The 17861-nt window shown below is 38.8% G+C and overlaps 1 protein-coding gene across 7 annotated transcripts in view; it reads left to right on the top strand.

The window, feature by feature from the left end:
* NFIB (nuclear factor I B) overlaps positions 1-17861 on the top strand; it is a 227361-nt gene that overhangs the window by 169384 nt on the left and 40116 nt on the right. For all 7 annotated transcript variants that reach the window (XR_012159114.1, XM_073345413.1, XM_073345412.1 and 4 more), the window contains exons 7-8: positions 5310-5441; positions 8338-8522. Coding sequence is in view for 6 of the 7 variants with exons in the window: in XM_073345413.1 (XP_073201514.1) it covers positions 5310-5441; positions 8338-8522 (317 nt within the window). In the remaining variant the exon portion in view is untranslated. The remainder of the gene's footprint in view (positions 1-5309; positions 5442-8337; positions 8523-17861) is intronic.

Here is a 17861-nt window from a genome sequence, read left to right as displayed (position 1 = left end):
CTTGTAGTCATTACACCCAACCTATAAAGAAGCTGGGAGCCTGATTCTGCGCTCTTACGCTGGTGTAAATCAGAAGTAATTCCACTGAACGCAATTGGGGTGATTCTTCATTGACTTACACATTTTGTAGCCATTTTCAGCTGTGCACAGTGGATATAAAACACAACCATTCTGATCTGGTAAGATTTTATACCCGTTTTGCAGAGGTGTACTTGACTCAAGGTGCAAGCAGTGGAGACTCAGGTCCAATGGAGTGTAGAAGGGATGTATTCTGAGATCACAATCTGACACTAGGAGTATCTCCTGCAAATGTCCCTTCCCTGTAATCAACAGGGGAGGAATCTTGAATGGGCTACAGGGATTGTAAAATGGTGCCTGGAAGATAGGGTCGCGCGCGCGCGCGTGTGTGTATGTGTGTGGTGGTGGTGGTGATGTGGATGGGGAAATGTGAAAGTGCTTATGTGGCAAGATTACGGGGTGGGGCTGCCCCACACTCCTTTCAGGTTTGCTGTCTTTCCATGTCTGGGAGTTGGAGACTGAGCTAGGTAATTGGCTCCTGTGCACCCCTGTCCTCTGAATTTAAACTCTCTTGAGATTTTCAAAAGTCCCTGGCTCCTGCTGGCTGCATGAAGGTGCATCTTTGCTATTTTTTAAAATAATGCGATTGATTTAATATCTTTCACTGTAAAGTACACAAACAACAATGTGAAGATGTTCTTATCTGGATTTCTCAAGGCAATGCTAAAACTGAGTTCTAAACATTTCTAACAGGTTGCTGTCCACAGGAGTGTACCTTGCAAAGAAAGATTAGCTAAATTAAGCTATGATATAAAGTTATGAATAAGAAGTGATAGAGAATAAATTGGATTAAATAGATTTAATGTTATTTATTCTCTATTTCTACTTAATAATCTCTTCACACTTCTGCACCACCGGCATTATAGAAAAGTTAACAACTTGCTGTGCGTTATCTGAAAAATGAGCAAGTGTCCAAAGCAGGCAGATGGATGTTTGAACTTGCCCCGGATCACCAGTTGACTCCAGCAAAGTTCTATTAACAGGTGGCTCGCCGATTGGTGTGCCATGTGACATTTATCCAGGGAGCTACTTGGATGACAGGCTGCTTCAGATTGAGAAGAGAGGGTCTTTGCTTTGATGAGGAAATTGCTGAAACTCATGTCTCATTAGTGTTTCCTAAGGTTCTTTGGAAGTGAACAACAGTTTAATTAAAGGCTGACGTAAACACGTTTCTGCACACTTTCCCTGCAGCATTTTATCACATTAGAATTGATCAAAATTGTTGCCTTGGGCTGACTTGAACAGATATACATCTGGAGCACCATTTGTGCAAGCTGCCGAAGAGCAGGCTGCATACGCTGGGCTTCACAGCAACACTCTTCTCCCTTCTTTTGTAGATGGAATTACCTTGTTGGGAGATGAGTTAATCTAACTCTTTGTATTTGCATAAGCCTTTATCTCTTTCATGTGATGCTTTAAAATTTATAACATGCTTCAGCCTGGGCATGCATCTACTGTATCTCCGCCATAACATGAGGATATTATACAAGAATAATTTGAACAGAATGTGAATTCTTAAAAGTATAATCATGTTACATGTTTTTAAGAAAATTCTAAGCAGGACACGGCCATGGGTTATTCTGATTCATGTCAATAGAACATTATGAGAAACAGAATAGCTTGGTCTAAATTTCTGATTTTGGTACTTTTTCCTCTTCCTATGTGCTAAGTATTTTTCAAAGAATCAATAGAGTACAAATAAGTCTAACTGAAAAAATATTATATTTTCATTCTCAAAACTATAGCAATTTTATTTCGAGCATATGTCAAAGAACATTTGGAAGAAAATAAATAGGCCTGTTTTATATTCTCTTTCCATCACTTGGTCACCTAACTGTATATCTAAAGCTACAGGAACAAAAGTGTAACTCTTGGTTAACATATATGTTTTAAAAGCAAAACAATATCTGTTATTTTTATTTTGTAAGTGTTGGAGTTATCGTTAAAAATTACATGAATTCTTAAGATTGCCTTAGCTAATTATGCTGCATTTAAAGGCCGCGAACATTTGAAAAAACTAAAGATAATAAAAAACTGCCCTTCCTAAGCTATAATGATGTATTTTTTTCGAAAACTGGTAAACCTCTGAAGAAAATGAAACTCATGTGCTCTTACCAGGGTTAGAAGCCTGTCCTTTTGGTCAAGGAGGAGACCACAGTAGTCTCTCTCTATAACCTATACAAACAGTTTTTGTTCTGGCTCTCCTGTAAGCTGCATCTGTTATTCCATGGTGAATAGACCATGAAAGCTCCATTATGATGTCAGTGCATACAAGAGGAGAACAAGGGGGGAATGTCCATCTGAATTACTTCACAATGCTACGTACATTGTTTTAACAAAGAAGCTGCTACATGTATTTCAGCTATTCGGTCTTCACAGTTGTGAATGCTGTTTGTGTCATCTTTCTAAAAGCACTCCACTGTAGTATCATGTGTGGTAGGCATTTCTGCTTTAAAGTACAGAGGTTGGGTGATGAGAGTTCATATGGCAGCAAAAGATGTACAGTATTGATTGCCAATAGCCTTTACCTTCATTCAGAGACAATAATCTCTTGTAGTAATAGTCTTATGGTTGTATTCAGTTCTGCTTTGTAATTTATGCTACTCTGTATGTATTGAACTACAGTTGTTTTAAAGGCAAAACATGCGGGTTGTAATAGTCACCAATTTCCTTTTCTGTACATTTTCTTTCAAATTAGGGATGCCACTGGGGGGTTAATGGAAACTCTGATTACATTGCACTTCATATAACATTCTTCTTTCAAACAATTTAAATATTTTGGTTTAAAAATAATAATAATAAAAAAGCTTTGGCTTGTTTAATGAAGTAACAGCCACAAACTAAATTAAATATCAGTTGTAGTACAGAAATTAGATCTGCAGACATTTGCAAAATCTCTCAGCAGAAGTTAGTTCATTCCTTCAAAAGTTGGTTTGTTGAATGCAGTTTTACATAAGTGAAAGATCTCCCCACCTCCTACTCTGTGGGTGTTTGATCATCTCCCTCCCTATAGAAGTTTAGCTGCAATATTCAAAATAAAAATCAAATTCAATCCTTTGTATATTTTTATGATATTATACATATGGTATAATAAACTAATTGTGTTACCAAAAGAGTCTTATCAAGTATTCAGTTATTGATATGTCTTATGACAGCCAGTGATGGATGCAATGTGTTAGTAAAGGCTGCAGCTATAGGCCATTAGTGCACTTGTCTGTTTTTTCAGACAATAATGTTGGACTGTTTTTGCACTGGTAGTCTAGTGGAAGAGTCCCAGCCCAAAGCCAGATGTTTGGTTAATTTTGTCCAATGGCTTTTGTAAAGATGTAACTGCTTTCCCTCTTCCGCAGTAGTGCAAAGGTCCTTGTGCTTAGATGAAACAAGTGTCTTAAGAAATGAAGAAGCTAGTGCAGTCATTTGATCAAAAAATTAAATAATCCTAAAATCATGAACTAACATGCAGATTTTATTATAGGATTATAAAATCCCTATTCCAGACTCATTCACCACACTTAAAGCAATTTTAAAAAAAAGTTTATGTAGTTTATCAGATAAATTATATAATCCAAACCTTAACCATTTGTTACTCTTGTCCTTGCTATTTGCTATTAAAAGTAGAAAAATAAAATGTTTGTTATTTCCCTTCAAATAGCACTTTGTTTATTTACATTTCTAAAATGACCAGAGGCACCTATGTCATCACTCAGGTGCCTTTGACAATAATATAAAATTATAAGAGATCAGTGTAAACAAAACTTACAGCAACTGTCATAATGTATAATAATACTGAATACCCTTCAACACAGAAATAAAACAATGTCAACGCTTTCCCTGTATACTCCCCTGGACAAAATTTGCTTCTTCAGCAGCTTGCATAAAAAAGATGAGCCTTGCACTGTGCCCTGGAGGTCCTCAGAGTCAGGCTGTTTTGGACCCAAACATATTACTAAAATAGGAGCCCTCAGAGAAAACACCCTGCTATCAGCTTCCCTCTTTTATATCAAGGTGGGTCCAGCTCCGTGGTCTTCACAGATCTCAGCTGTGGTAGAAGTCAGGAAGAGGGAATCAGACTCTCAGGTAGAAAGGTCCTAAGCATATGTAAGGTTTTCTAGATCAACACCTTAAACTCAACCCAGATCATAAAGAACTGTCTGAATAAGCTCAAAGTGAGGCACTCTATTTTACAGGGCTGTCCTGCCTTCAACATCCAAGTAAATTTAAGTTGTAGCACCAAATACAACACAATACAGTAGTCTAGTCTGAAGGTGACAAAGGCATGAATGAAAATAGCAAGGTCTGCATAGCAAAGAAAAGGCAGATGCGTTATGGTCCCAATCCAGTATTTATGAATGAGCTTAACTTTAAGCAAATGAGTAGTGCCATTGAGTTCAAGCTGAATCCATACACCGTGGTGATGTATATGCTACAAATATGTGCAATGAATAAATGGGGAAAAGATTTAATTTCAGATTGAAGTACAATAATTAATGTTAATTAAGGTTTCAGACAAAATACAATGTGTTTACTGTTGTTGTAATTTATAATAGCATTTCTTCATTTTTCACGACCATTGTGCTCTCTATGTTAAGAGAGATTTTTGTTGGGATGTAAGCTGGCAGGGAGAGGTGGTAAGGGCCTACTTGGAAAACAGAGAATCTGAATACTGGCGCTTATGTATCCTGCATTTTTAGGAATATCACTGTGCTTTTGGAAGGGATGGATTTCTGTGTTAAAAATAGTAAATACTTTAAAATGGAATTTTTGTTGTGATTACTCTACATGTGATTGCAGATTTCCGGTAAAAATTACAGTAAAATTCCCGTCAGCTAAGTGGATATGGTGTTCTGTAGAATTGAAAAAAGAAAAGGAGTACGTGTGGCACCTTACAGACTAACCAGTTTATTTGAGCATAAGCTTTTGTGAGCTACAGCTCACTTCATCGGATGCATACTGGGGAACTGGTGAGGTCAGGGATTTCTTTACTTTCTTGCTTGTCTGGTATGAAGAGAATGCAATTTCTGTTCTGCAAGCCAAAGACCAGTGAACTGTTGTTGATGCCTATTCTGGAAACCAATAATTTAAAATCAGTCACAGTGGAGTAGGATAACTGAACAGGGACTTATAAAAGTAGCATAAACATAAATAGTGTATGATTTAGAAAATGCCGTGTCGTGCAATGGAATAAGAAGCCTCTGGGTTAACATTCCTGTTTTCTTATATTTCCATTGCAGATATGTCTTCTCCTACAATGAAGAAGCCTGAGAAGCCTTTGTTTAGCCCTACATCTCCTCAGGATTCTTCACCGAGACTGAGCACTTTTCCCCAGCATCACCATCCAGGAATCCCAGGAGTTGCACACAGTGGTGAGGGCATATGAAGGAGGAAGAAAACCCTCCATATTTATCTGGTTTCTGTTCCTTTCCCACCCTCTGATAATGATGCATTTATTGAAGTCATTGTTATGGATCTATTCCCATGTATATTACAAATGAAAAGGGATTTGAGTATGTTGCTGAGTTTGGGGTATCCTTGGAGGAATTCTCATTAAAGACAGCTCAGGGTTCAGTGCTGTGCAGTGGTGAAGCTAAAACTAACCTGTGAATGAAAGTACATATAATCTCACAGGACAAAATAAGCCCTCCCCCCATTTTTTGCTAACTAGCATATTACATTTACATGCCTTAATAGGATTTTATTCAATGACGTACATAATGGAAGCCTCAAAATTAGAAAACAATGTTGAACACCCACATTAAAAAATGAATTAGATACTGATGCCTCTTTTGGGGTAGATAGATGGGTAGACAGAGCGAGCGAGCCACTATCTGTAAAACTTTTTTTCACCATATACTTCTGTAGATCCACAGTGGAACTCCCTTTGACATTAATGGGAGTTGCATGCATGGGTTAAGGGGAAACTATGGCCCTTGAGCTGTAATGGCTTGTCAAGTATATAGTGTGGACATTTCTAGTATAGTTTTTGTAGGACCCTCTATTCTTAACTCCGTAGTTTAAATTTTGGCACTGTAGTGTTCTTCCATCGGTGGGTCGTCTGACATTATGTATTATATAATATTCCTTAAACACAATAAGAAAAGGAGTACTTGTGGCACCTTAGAGACTAACCAATTTATTTGAGCATGAGCTTTCGTGAGCTACAGCTCACTTCATCGGATGCATACCGTGGAAACTGCAGCAGATATTATATACACACAGAGATCATGAAACAATACCTCCTCCCACCCCACTGTCCTGCTGGTAATAGCTTATCTAAAGTGATCATCAAGTTGGGCCATTTCCAGCACAAATCCAGGTTTTCTCACCCTCCACCCCCCTCCACACAAACTCACTCCAGCTTATCTAAAGTGATCATCAAGTTGGGCCATTTCCAGCACAAATCCAGGTTTTCTCACCCTCCACCCCCCTACACACAAACTTGAGTTTGTGTGTAGGGGGGGTGGAGGGTGAGAAAACCTGGATTTGTGCTGGAAATGGCCCAACTTGATGATCACTTTAGATAAGCTATTACCAGCAGGAGAGTGGGGTGGGAGGAGGTATTTTTTTCATGCTTTGTGTGTATATAATAAGATCTTCTAAACTTTCCACAGTATGCATCCGATGAAGTGAGCTGTAGCTCATGAAAGCTCATGCTCAAATAAATTGGTTAGTCTCTAAGGTGCCACAAGTACTCCTTTTCTTTTTGCGAATACAGACTAACACGGCTGTTACTCTGAAACCTTAAACACAATAGGGTAAAGTAAGGAGTATTAAATCAGACTTGAATATTTTTGCTTTTATAGATTTAAAATGCAGTTCTTCTCTCAAAAGTTACTCTTTCATGGGTTTTTTCCCCCCCCATCTCCATGACCCCAAGTTCATATTTATTCAGTTTATAAGTGAAGACACATTATTTTTTTCTAACATCCAGCCCATCAAACCCACTCTGGGATCTGAAGTCAATTTCAGCTCTTTCCGATTTGTGGAAGGATTCTACAATCAGAAATTAGTTAATAATACTGCATATGATGCATGAGCCAGAAGAGACTACTTTTTGATGTGCTTTAGGATTTGTAAGCATCTCACAACAACATCCTGCTGCCTTTTTATTATATGGTTCGCTTTGATTAATCCCCAGCTCAAAAAGTTTAAAATAAAATATATTTTAAAAAATGAAAAAGTAAAAGATTGGAGAGGAGAATTGTAAAAATACTGGTGCTGCTGCAGCTTAGAATCCGAATTCATTGTACAGAGAGAGAGAGAGAGAGAGACCTTTAGTCCCAAGGTGGTAAGCACTTTATAAAATATCTTGGACAGATGCATCGTCCTTCCTAACTAAAATAGAGGCACACCTCTTTTTTCCCATTTCTATCATAGTTAGTCTTTTTCTTTTAATAAAGCACAAAATAAGTGACCTCTAGATGTGTAATAAAGCGTGGAATGTGATTTTTATATATTGTAATAATGTAACAATCTCCACTTCTGGCTTGACGCCTCGGCAGTAACGGGACATTCTGTACATTCCTTTCATTGTGAAAACATTGCTGGTAGTTTAGACATTACTTGTAGTCTATAGATAGAGAAGTGTGTGTTTGTGGGGGCTGGGAAGAAAGATAATGCAAAGAAAATATGTATAGGATAGATCCTTTTTTGTTTGCCAGAGATATTTTCATTGGGTGGAATGGTTTCCCAGGCCCTGAAGTTGAACATTCATTAGCATTTTCACAATGGTCAGCTAATTATTCATGGCATTATTGCCTAGTAATTATTGCTCCCGTCCCCACATGAGACAGGTACAGTACAATGCAGTGAGGAATCACTGTCTGTCTCTGAGAACTCAGTGACTTTGTTCTTCTTTGTTAGATTGCTGTGGAATAAATGTGGGTTTTACTTATTTATTTACGTATTTGTTTGATTCATCTGGGCTCTTGAGACGAAGACTTTATTACTGAAATATGTTTCCTGCTGGGAAATCATTGTTGCCTTTAAAGAAAAGTTAAATCTAGTGATGATGTAATCCAGAAAAAAACTAAACAAAATGTGGCATTTATGGATTTGGAATAACAGCACTTATCCATTCCCTAGGGCACTGCAGGGAAGGGGGAGGGAATGAGAGGTTGTATTTAAGAATATTGTGGATAAGAAATACATCATGCCAATTCACAACTAACTTTATGTTCTCTCTGTGATACACAGGTAAAAAGTTATGCAAGAAACAGGAAAAGATACTAAATAATTTTCATTTTATTTTATCTTCTCCAGTCATCTCAACCAGAACTCCACCCCCCCCTTCGCCATTGCCATTTCCAGCACAAGCTATTCTCCCTCCTGCCCCATCGAGCTACTTCTCTCATCCAACGATCAGATATCCTCCCCATCTGAATCCTCAGGATACTCTGAAGAACTATGTACCTTCTTATGACCCATCCAGTCCACAGACGAGCCAGGTACTGTAAAAATAAACAATCCGAAAGAATTCCTATGAAGAATGTGTATCCTCTTGAGTGCTTAGCGCTTAACATATCTCACTAGTCCAGTTACCATAGCACGCTGGGACATTGAACATAAGCGATTCAGCAAGTTTTTCAGTTAAACATGGTTGGATGATGAGGGTTGTTTGTTGGAGAAGATTAGTTATACCCACTCACTGTTACTTTGTGGAACATTTGTGCTGAATGATCCAGTAGCACAAACAGAATAAAGCCTAATCCCACAATCCTCTTGCACACAGAACTCTTCTGTGGGAGTTCTGTGTGCAGCAGGGCTGCAGGATAGGTAGATAGCTCAAAGGAGTGTGACACTAGGAGAAAAATCACAGTAATTCACACCTCTGATTTAGGTGGTAAAACACAGATGAATTGCTTGCTTCAGGGAGGAACGAGGAATGTGTTAATGTAAACACCAGGCACACAAACAGAACATACAAGTATATTTATAGACAAACTATTAAGATAAACTCTGTCAGGGATATACTTCCAAGGTTTCATAGATATTTAACAATTCATTGCACAGATGTGAAAACACTTCCGTAATGAGTGTCACATAGAACCAGCGTTTTTAGTTTTTTCCCTTTGTAAGGAGCATGCAAAAGCAGTTGTGCTTTTTGGCAGCTATATTGAATCAAACATGTTTCTCTCATGCAAAGTTAATGTGGTTTTCATTAGAGGAATAATTTGTAAAGGACTTTGTTTTTCACAATAGAATCAGCACATAGTATTAACATGTGATCTCTGCTATAAGACAAACTGCAATTGAGCCCTGATCCGTCAATACTTGGAATATTTCCAATGTCAGTGAAATGTAATCGGTCTGGTTTCTGATTTTGCTGCCTTGTCTAAAATGCTCCTATGAAGACCCGTGTTCTAGGTCACATTATAATATGTTTTGAGAGACATTCAGGAGCATAGTTTGTCACAAAATTGCTGAAATGACAGTGTATTCACTCAAAGCATCCCCCCATCAAAATTCTTAAAAGACTGACTTTATCAACTGAGATGAACATGAAGAAATTGTTCTGATAAACATGTTTAGCACAACTGATGGAAGAAAGGTCTTTCAGCATGCATTTCAGGCACTGCAGTGGTAGAACTTCGGACTGAATCAAAGTTTGTATATTGAATAACAGATATGGCTCCCTTGGGCTGTTCAAAAAGTCATTCTGGTTATTGGGCCCCATTGGCTAACAGTTGGACCCAACTGCAGATTTTTTTCACATTTAAAAAAATATGTTGATGTATAAATTTGCAACTTACTGTGGAAGGAAAAGTGAAAACAGTGTGATTTGTTTTTATTGCTTATAATATTAATGCTAATTAAATCAAACAGTGGAATTGGAGTATGTCAGCTTCAGACTACAAAGTGTTGTCAGTGCATGGATTAAAAGTCTCTCAGTTCCATATAGCATTTTGCTGAAACTCAACTGGGAACAGTGCACACAGGACTTGATTTTAATTTGTGTAAAATTTCCATGAATAACAAAGTCTAATTAAGACATCCATTAAAAGTCCTAAACGTTAATTCAGTGTGGAAAATCTTAGAGTTCTATTAGATTTTTTTTCAAACTGATGTCTTAATTAGACACTATTAAGGGAAAAATTATGCAAATTAAAATCAAGCCCTTAGTGTTATGTATTTCTTTAATTATTCAGTGCTTGTTTTACTTACATTTCAATTTCTTACATATGTTAAAAGGGCAGATTAGGTGATAATCCCTCTAGGTTGTTCCATGTTTTGCTTCAGATTATCAAGGTAAAAATGCAGCTTCTAACTGAAGTATCTCACTCTCTTCCTACCACTTTATGAATGTGCTCTCTTGTGGTTTTAATGTTGTGAAGAGTATTTATTGAGCAGAAGGAGTTATATCAACTCTTTTGCGAGAAGAATCAACTCCCTTTCTAATATCTACAGATATAAAGTTAATCTGTTAATTTGAAGGAGAAGTTTTACTTTGCTGATGTTTTCAGACTAGCAGCAAACTGAAAACATTTCCCATTCTTGTCTTGTTGCATGCTAGAGAATAACAGGTCAAATTGCCTTTAATTTACTTCTTTTGTCACCTTTCAAAACCTTTAGATTAGGGGAATGTTTTTCATTTCATCTGCTGTTTGATTTAGTTTCTATGGGGAATGGGTTAAACAACACTGAATATCGTATTCCAATCTTCTACTCCAATGGTTCTTTGAAATTTCTTATTATTAATTATTATTAGGTGTATCACACTTACATTTATTCTTCAAAACTTCCATCGCAGATGTATGGTACACTAGAGAATTTGCATGCCCAACCCACCTTTCACTTGTTCACAACTTCAGGATCTCTCCCCTGTAAAACTGTAAAATAGCAAGAATATTTTTTTCTTATGAAAAGAAGCAGCCATCTGGGAAGTTTCAGTGACAAAAGAGAATTTTTCTGATACAATGGCATGCTTTGAGCCAAACCAGTTTTTCTTTTCTAAATAAAACATGAATTTTTATTCAAACAAATTTAATTATTATAAAATGCAAAACTACATCTGTAGAAATACCACATCACATTTAATTATACTTTCCCACCTCAAAACATGTTCATTTGGATTTCAAAAGAAGAACTATGATGATAGTCTTATTTTCAGCTTTAGAAATAGAAAGAATGGATACCCTGACAGCATTTACCTATAATGAACTGTTCCTCCCCAACATCTTTCAGTAATACACTAATTTAGATTGTTACGACAAGCAACTGAGATGCCTTGTACTCCCCACAGCAATTTTGAGATTAATTACATTACTGCTGCACCCATTATAGTGAGACAGTCATGCTATTCAATGGAATATTTTAAGTACAATTAGTTTAAAGATATAGAGCTCCCATAAGTTTCCACAGGGGAAAGCAGTGGACAATTTTCTTGACATAATGTTAAATGCTCCAAATTATGTGTGATGAACAGTCAGGAAGTTCAAACAGTCCCTGTAGCTGCAGTGAAAAATGATGCAACAACTGAGGTACCTAAACAAAAGAGAGAGTCCTGGCTCTCTCAATATTCAACTCATATGTGCTTTTTATCATCTCCTCTGACTGGAGAGTAGATAAATAAATATGTTGAACATAGAATGAAATCTCCACTAAGCACCCCTGCCTCCAACAGGGGACTTTAAAACATCCCCAAGATTTCCAGTTCTTCTTGACCTTTAGTTAAATATGTGTTTTTACTAAGCAACTGATTATTTTTTAGCCTTTTTTATATTTGTTTAGGGCACATATGGTGCATTCATGATTATTCTGAAGCGGTGCTAGTCCCTCCATATTTAAGGCCGACACTGACATCATAAGATTGATTTTTCCACCACCATATCTTTACAAAAAACAAACCAAGCCACCTGTATCTATTCTGTCTGTAGTATGCCTATGTTTGTTCAGGGTGTGGACATTTCAATACCCAATTCCCATTAAGCTCAATGAAAAGTGGGCATTCCTATCCTCTAGATGGCTTTGAAAATCTCAACTCGTATGTGTGTGTCCACTCACACATTTTTTTTAAAATGCATTAATAATTCTGAGTGTCATATGGTTAAATCAATATGAAGCATTAAAAATGTACTTTGGTATCCAGTTGGGACAGTGCTGGACAGTTCACAAACCAGAACAAAATGCTCTGCGCAACCCAATAAACCAGGCTAGCTACCCCATAGGCAAGAGGGAATGATTCCTAAATTAACACCAAAAATAGTAAAGAATAGGGGTTAACAGATGCAAAAAAGAAAAGTGACAACAAAGAAAACAATCAAAGAGAATCCTTCCAAAGAACATCCTGGCTTCTGTGAGGTACATCCGGGCTTGGACTGGAGTGTGGGATCTAGGACCCGACAAGGGGGAGGGTCCCAGAGCCTGGATTCCAGCCCAAGCCCAGACGTTTACACTGCAACTTTATAGCACCCCAGTCCAAGCCCCATGAGCCGGAATCAGATGACAGGGCCAGCCATTTGTGTTTATTGCAGTGTAGACATACCCTTGCAGACCTCTTTTGTTAGAAAGTTTCACGGCTGAGAATCCTAGAATGAGAAAAGCCTGCTTTCATTCTCTTCCATGCTGAACTAAGGGATCGAGAGATCAAAGCTAAATAGGAGTACGTCTAGAAAATGACTCTGATAGTTAGGGTCCGGATTATGAAGGACACTACTGACAAGTAGTAAAACTTCAAACTATTTTTTGGTAAACTGGTAATCACTGCAGATCTCGGAGAGTGAGTGTAACTGAACTCCTGTCTTCAGGAGTTAGGATCTGAACCTGTTCCCATTGAAATCAATGACTTACACTTGGACTAAACTGGAGTCCATGTCAGCTGCTGTTGTCTTATTGGCTAGAAATTCCTGGCAGCAATAAAGGGTGATACTTGTGCTGATTTGCAAATGAGTTTATATAATTTATGGCTCTGGCTTTGTGTGAAGACAGTGACTTCTGAGCTACTAGAGGAGAGCAGCTTCTGGAAGCTGGTAAGGCTGCCTGTTTTCCTGTATTAATTGCTTGGAATATTCTTTCTTTGTTTAATAAAAGATAGACATATTGTTAAGGAACTCCAGGCGGGTGCTTTGTGATTTTTCAATATATAACTGCCAGCAAGTTAGCAGCAAGGATGTTATCTTGTTTGGCTCAGATCTTGTTAGTCTCCAGTTGGGCTAGTTAAAGGATTTCCTGTTTGTTCCAAGGAGAACTGTAATAGAATATAGATCAATAAAAGAAAAGTGTGTTCATGTGGGTTTCTTTAGTGCAGCTATGGTCTTTCATTTAGTGATAGCTACGAATTTTGAATCGTCTTGGCCATTTATTTGAATCAGACTTTCCTTGCACAAGACATTGCTGAAGAGGAAAAAGATAGTGTAATATTTTAAATTGTAATTGAGAGGTAAATGTAAAATATTGGCATATCTAAGGTCACCCCTGAAGTCTGGTGACAAGCAGTTTAAATATTTCATTTGCAATTTTAAGTTAGTATTTTTTATATCATTTACTTATGTTTAGTTTATAAAAGCACGAAATTGTAAGTTTCTTGGATGCACATATGCCATTTAACCCAACAGATGTATTTTAAACTAAAGCAAAATATATCTTCAAAGAGACTTCCTTTCCCATACATGCAAACACACATCTGACAGCCTTTAAGGCAAAAAACTAAATAGAGATTGAACTCGCCCCATATCCTAAATGTCAGTGAACTCGGGTTTTGTGTATTTTGGGTTGAGGTGGCCTCATCTAGAATACCTGCAACTAGCCATGTGACATTTAAATCTGGGCATTGTTAGCTCAAGTGTTCCAGCTGATCTTAGCTGTCACAGCAGTGCATAGGGACAGAGGTTCTGTCTCAGACAGACAGAATTCAAGCCATTATAGATCCAATTCAACCCCCGAATTGCTCTCAGAAAGTAATAGGGAGGCAATGCTGTTGGCCAAGAACTGGTTTAATGAGTTTTCTAAGCTAACTCCAGCAAGCAGACAGGCAGCTTCATGTTACACCACCTGAAGCTTGTGTGCGAGATCTCCAGGTTAGCTTAATGTAGAATGCATTTCATTAATCCATTAGGATAATCACAAAGTCTTGGATGAGTGTAGTGAGACCCGTAACTGAGAGAACTGATCGTGCATGTATTAGCAGATATAGATGGAAAAAGACATTATTGGCACTGATTCAACCTGTGGTTCCAGGGGACCCTACACATACTTAATTGTACACCTCTCGAACAAACAGTGGTAATTTCCCCTTGAGTTGATACCATCCCATGGTACCTTCAAGATCCTTTTCTGCAGTCCTTTAGCATAATCACTTTCTCATATTCAGTAGAGCACTGGGAAAGCAAAGACACCATACCATCAGAGTCTGATGAAACTGAGACTTGTGGCTGTGTCTTCCATGTGGTAATGGCATTGCAGCCATATCATCTCACATATTTCAGAGTAACAGCCGTGTTAGTCTGTATTCGCACTCACATATACGTTGAACAGGACAAGTGACAGAACAGAACATGAGTATGCCTTGATTGAAAAATCCCTAACATTTTACAAGGTGAGGCCTGTACCATATGTGTAAAAGAGGACGTAGAAAACCAGAAGAGCTATTTCCTTTCCCTTATAAAATTTTTGGAAGAAGGCAGCACCCATTGTGTGTATTCCAGAGCAGACCTGCACAGGCCCATCAACAGAGACTATAAAATAACTGTGAACTCCTGGATGGCTGTGGCCAATATCCAGTTTTTAAGAAAGGATCCATTTGATCGCATAGCAGAGAAACCTCAGTTTGCAAAACTGGATCTGTCTGAAGCTTATCAGTAAATGGAATTCAACCCGGTCTTGCAAATCTTTATATCCTAGGGTTTTGCATTGATGTTCATCACTGTACTGTCTGTGCCCAAACATTAAAAGGGGTTGTTCCCTTAGAATAAGTTTCCCTGTAGAATGGCTAGTACTCCAGCTGTATGTCAAAACATAATGGATCAATTATGACAGAGATTACATGGATTGTTCAATTATTTAGATACTACACTTGTAAAAGCAGTAATGAGGCAACATATCTGAGAAGCCTGGTGTTTCTGCTGAAGAGTTTTTGTTTGGAATGCAGGTGAAAAATGAGATATATATTGTTCTCCAGACTTAATCATTAGCTTGGGTCATATGATGTATATGGAAGGCTGAAAGTCTCTTTCTAAAATACCTAAAAGTGGTTTCCAAAATGCCTATACCTATGAAGGTCATGGAATTAAGATTTTTTTTCTAGCCCTGGTTAATTACTTCAAAAAATTTCTACCAAACTTCTCTTCAGTTATAATTCCAAGGATACAATTATTTTAAAGGAGTCCAGGAGAGCTGGCTGTATTTTAAAGACTCCTTATTGAGGTTACAGGGACAAACCATCCCGATGTATAGAAAGAATAGTAAATATGGCAGGCGACCAGCTTGGCTTAACAGTGAAATCCTTGCTGATCTTAAACACAAAAAAGAAGCTTACAAGAAGTGGAAGATTGGACAAATGACCAGGGAAGAGTATAAAAATATTGCTCGGGCATGCGGGAGTGAAATCAGGAAGGCCAAATTACACTTGGAGTTGCAGCTAGCAAGAGATGTTAAGAGTAACAAGAAGGGTTTCTTCAGGTATGTTAGCAACAAGAAGAAAGTCAAGGAAAGTGTGGGCCCCTTACTGAATGAGGGAGGCAACGTAGTGACAGAGGATGTGGAAAAAGCTAATGTACTCAATACTTTTTTTGCCTCTGTCTTCACGAACAAGGTCAGCTCCCAGACTGCTGCACTGAGCAGCACAGCATGGGGAGGCGGTGACCAGCCCTCTGTGAAGAAAGAAGTGGTTTGGGACTATTTAGAAAAACTGGACGAGCACAAGTCCATGGGGCCGGATGCGCTGCATCCGAGAGTGCTAAAGGAGTTGGCAGATGTGATTGCAGAGCTGTTGGCCATTATCTTTGAAAACTCATGGCGATCGGGGGAGGTCCCGGACGACTGGAAAAAGGCTAATGTAGTGCCCATCTTTAAAAAAGGGAAGAAGGAGGATCCTGGGAACTACAGGCCAGTCAGCCTCACCTCAGTCCCTGGAAAAATCATGGAGCAGGTCCTCAAGGAATCAGTTCTGAAGCACTTAGAGGAGAGGAAAGTGATCAGGAACAGTCAGCATGGATTCACCAAGGACAAGTCATGCCTGACTAATCTAACTGCCTTCTATGACGAGATAACTGGCTCTGTGGATGAGGGGAAAGCAGTGGACGTGTTGTTCCTTGATTTTAGCAAAGCTTTTGACACTGTCTCCCACAGTATTCTTGTCAGCAAGTTAAAGAAGTATGGGCTGGATGAATGGACTATAAGGTGGATAGAAAGCTGGCTAGATTGTTGGGCTCAACGGGTAGTGATCAGTGGCTCCATGTCTAGTTGGCAGCCGGTATCAAGTGGAGTGCTCCAAGGGTCGGTCCTCAGGCCGGTTTTGTTCAATATCTTCATTAATGATTTGGAGGATGGTGTGGACTGCACCCTTAGCAAGTTTGCAGATGACACTAAACTAGGAGGAGAGGTGGATATGCTGGAGGGTAGGGATAGGATACAGAGGGCCCTAGACAAATTAGAGGATTGGGCCAAAAGAAATCTGATGAGGTTCAACAAGGACAAGTGCAGAGTCTTAGGACCGAAGAATCCCATTCACTGTTACCGACTAGGGACCGAATGGCTTGGCAGCAGTTCTGCAGAAAAGGACCTAGGGGTTACAGTGGATGAGAAGCTGGATATGATTCAACAGTGTGCCCTTGTTGCCAAGAAGGCCAATGGCATTTTGGGATATATAAGTAGGGGTATTTCCAGCAGATCGAGGGACGTGAGCGTTCCCCTTTATTCGACTTTGGTGAGGCCTCATCTGGAGTACTGTGTCCAGTTTTGGGCCCCACACTACAAGAAGGATGTGGAAAAATTGGAAAGAGTGCAGCAGAGGGCAATAAAAATGATTAGTTTCAGAGTAACAGCCGTGTTAGTCTGTCTTTGCAAAAAGAAAAGGAGTACTTGTGGCACCTTAGAGACTAACCAATGTATTTGAGCATGAGCTTTCGTGAGCTACAGCTCACATCCGATGAAGTGAGCTGTAGCTCACGAAAGCTCATGCTCAGATAAATTGGTTAGTCTCTAAGGTGCCACAAGTACTCCTTCTCTTTTTGCAAAAATGATTAGGGGACTGGAACACATGACTTACAAGGAGAGGCTGAGGGAACTGGGATTGTTTAGTCTACGGAAGAGAAGAATGAGGGGGGATTTGATAGCCACTTTCAACTACCTGAAAGGGGGTTCCAAAGAGGATGGATCTAGACTGTTCTCAGTGGTAGCAGATAACAGAACAAGGAGTAATGGTCTCAAGTTGCAGTGGGGGAGGTTTAGGTTGGATATTAGGAAAAACTTTTTCACTAGGAGGGTGGTGAAACACTGGAATGCGTTACCTAGGGAGGTGGTGGAATCTTCTTCCTTAAAAGTTTTTAAGGTCAGGCTTGTCAAAGCCCTGGCTGGGATGATTTAGTTGGAGATTGGTCCTGCTTTGAGCAGGGGGTTGGACTAGATGACCTCCTGAGGTCCCTTCAAACCCTGATATTCTATGATTCTATGATTCTGAAAGGAATTTTACTTGGGTTTAGACTGAAAAGATATTTGGTATCTGGTATCTGTGAGCATAATTTGCACATTCATCCCGAGTTAGACCTGCTGTTAGGATGTGATGCCTGACTGGCAGGTACAGGCATAGCCATATCTTCTAAACTGAATGTGGGATTGAAAGGCCAATCACT

Source organism: Lepidochelys kempii, chromosome 5, assembly GCF_965140265.1.
Source record: "Lepidochelys kempii isolate rLepKem1 chromosome 5, rLepKem1.hap2, whole genome shotgun sequence".
NCBI classification, from domain to species: domain Eukaryota; kingdom Metazoa; phylum Chordata; order Testudines; family Cheloniidae; genus Lepidochelys; species Lepidochelys kempii.
Note: the sequence above shows the minus strand (reverse complement) of the source record. Positions and strands in the feature narration are given on the sequence as shown.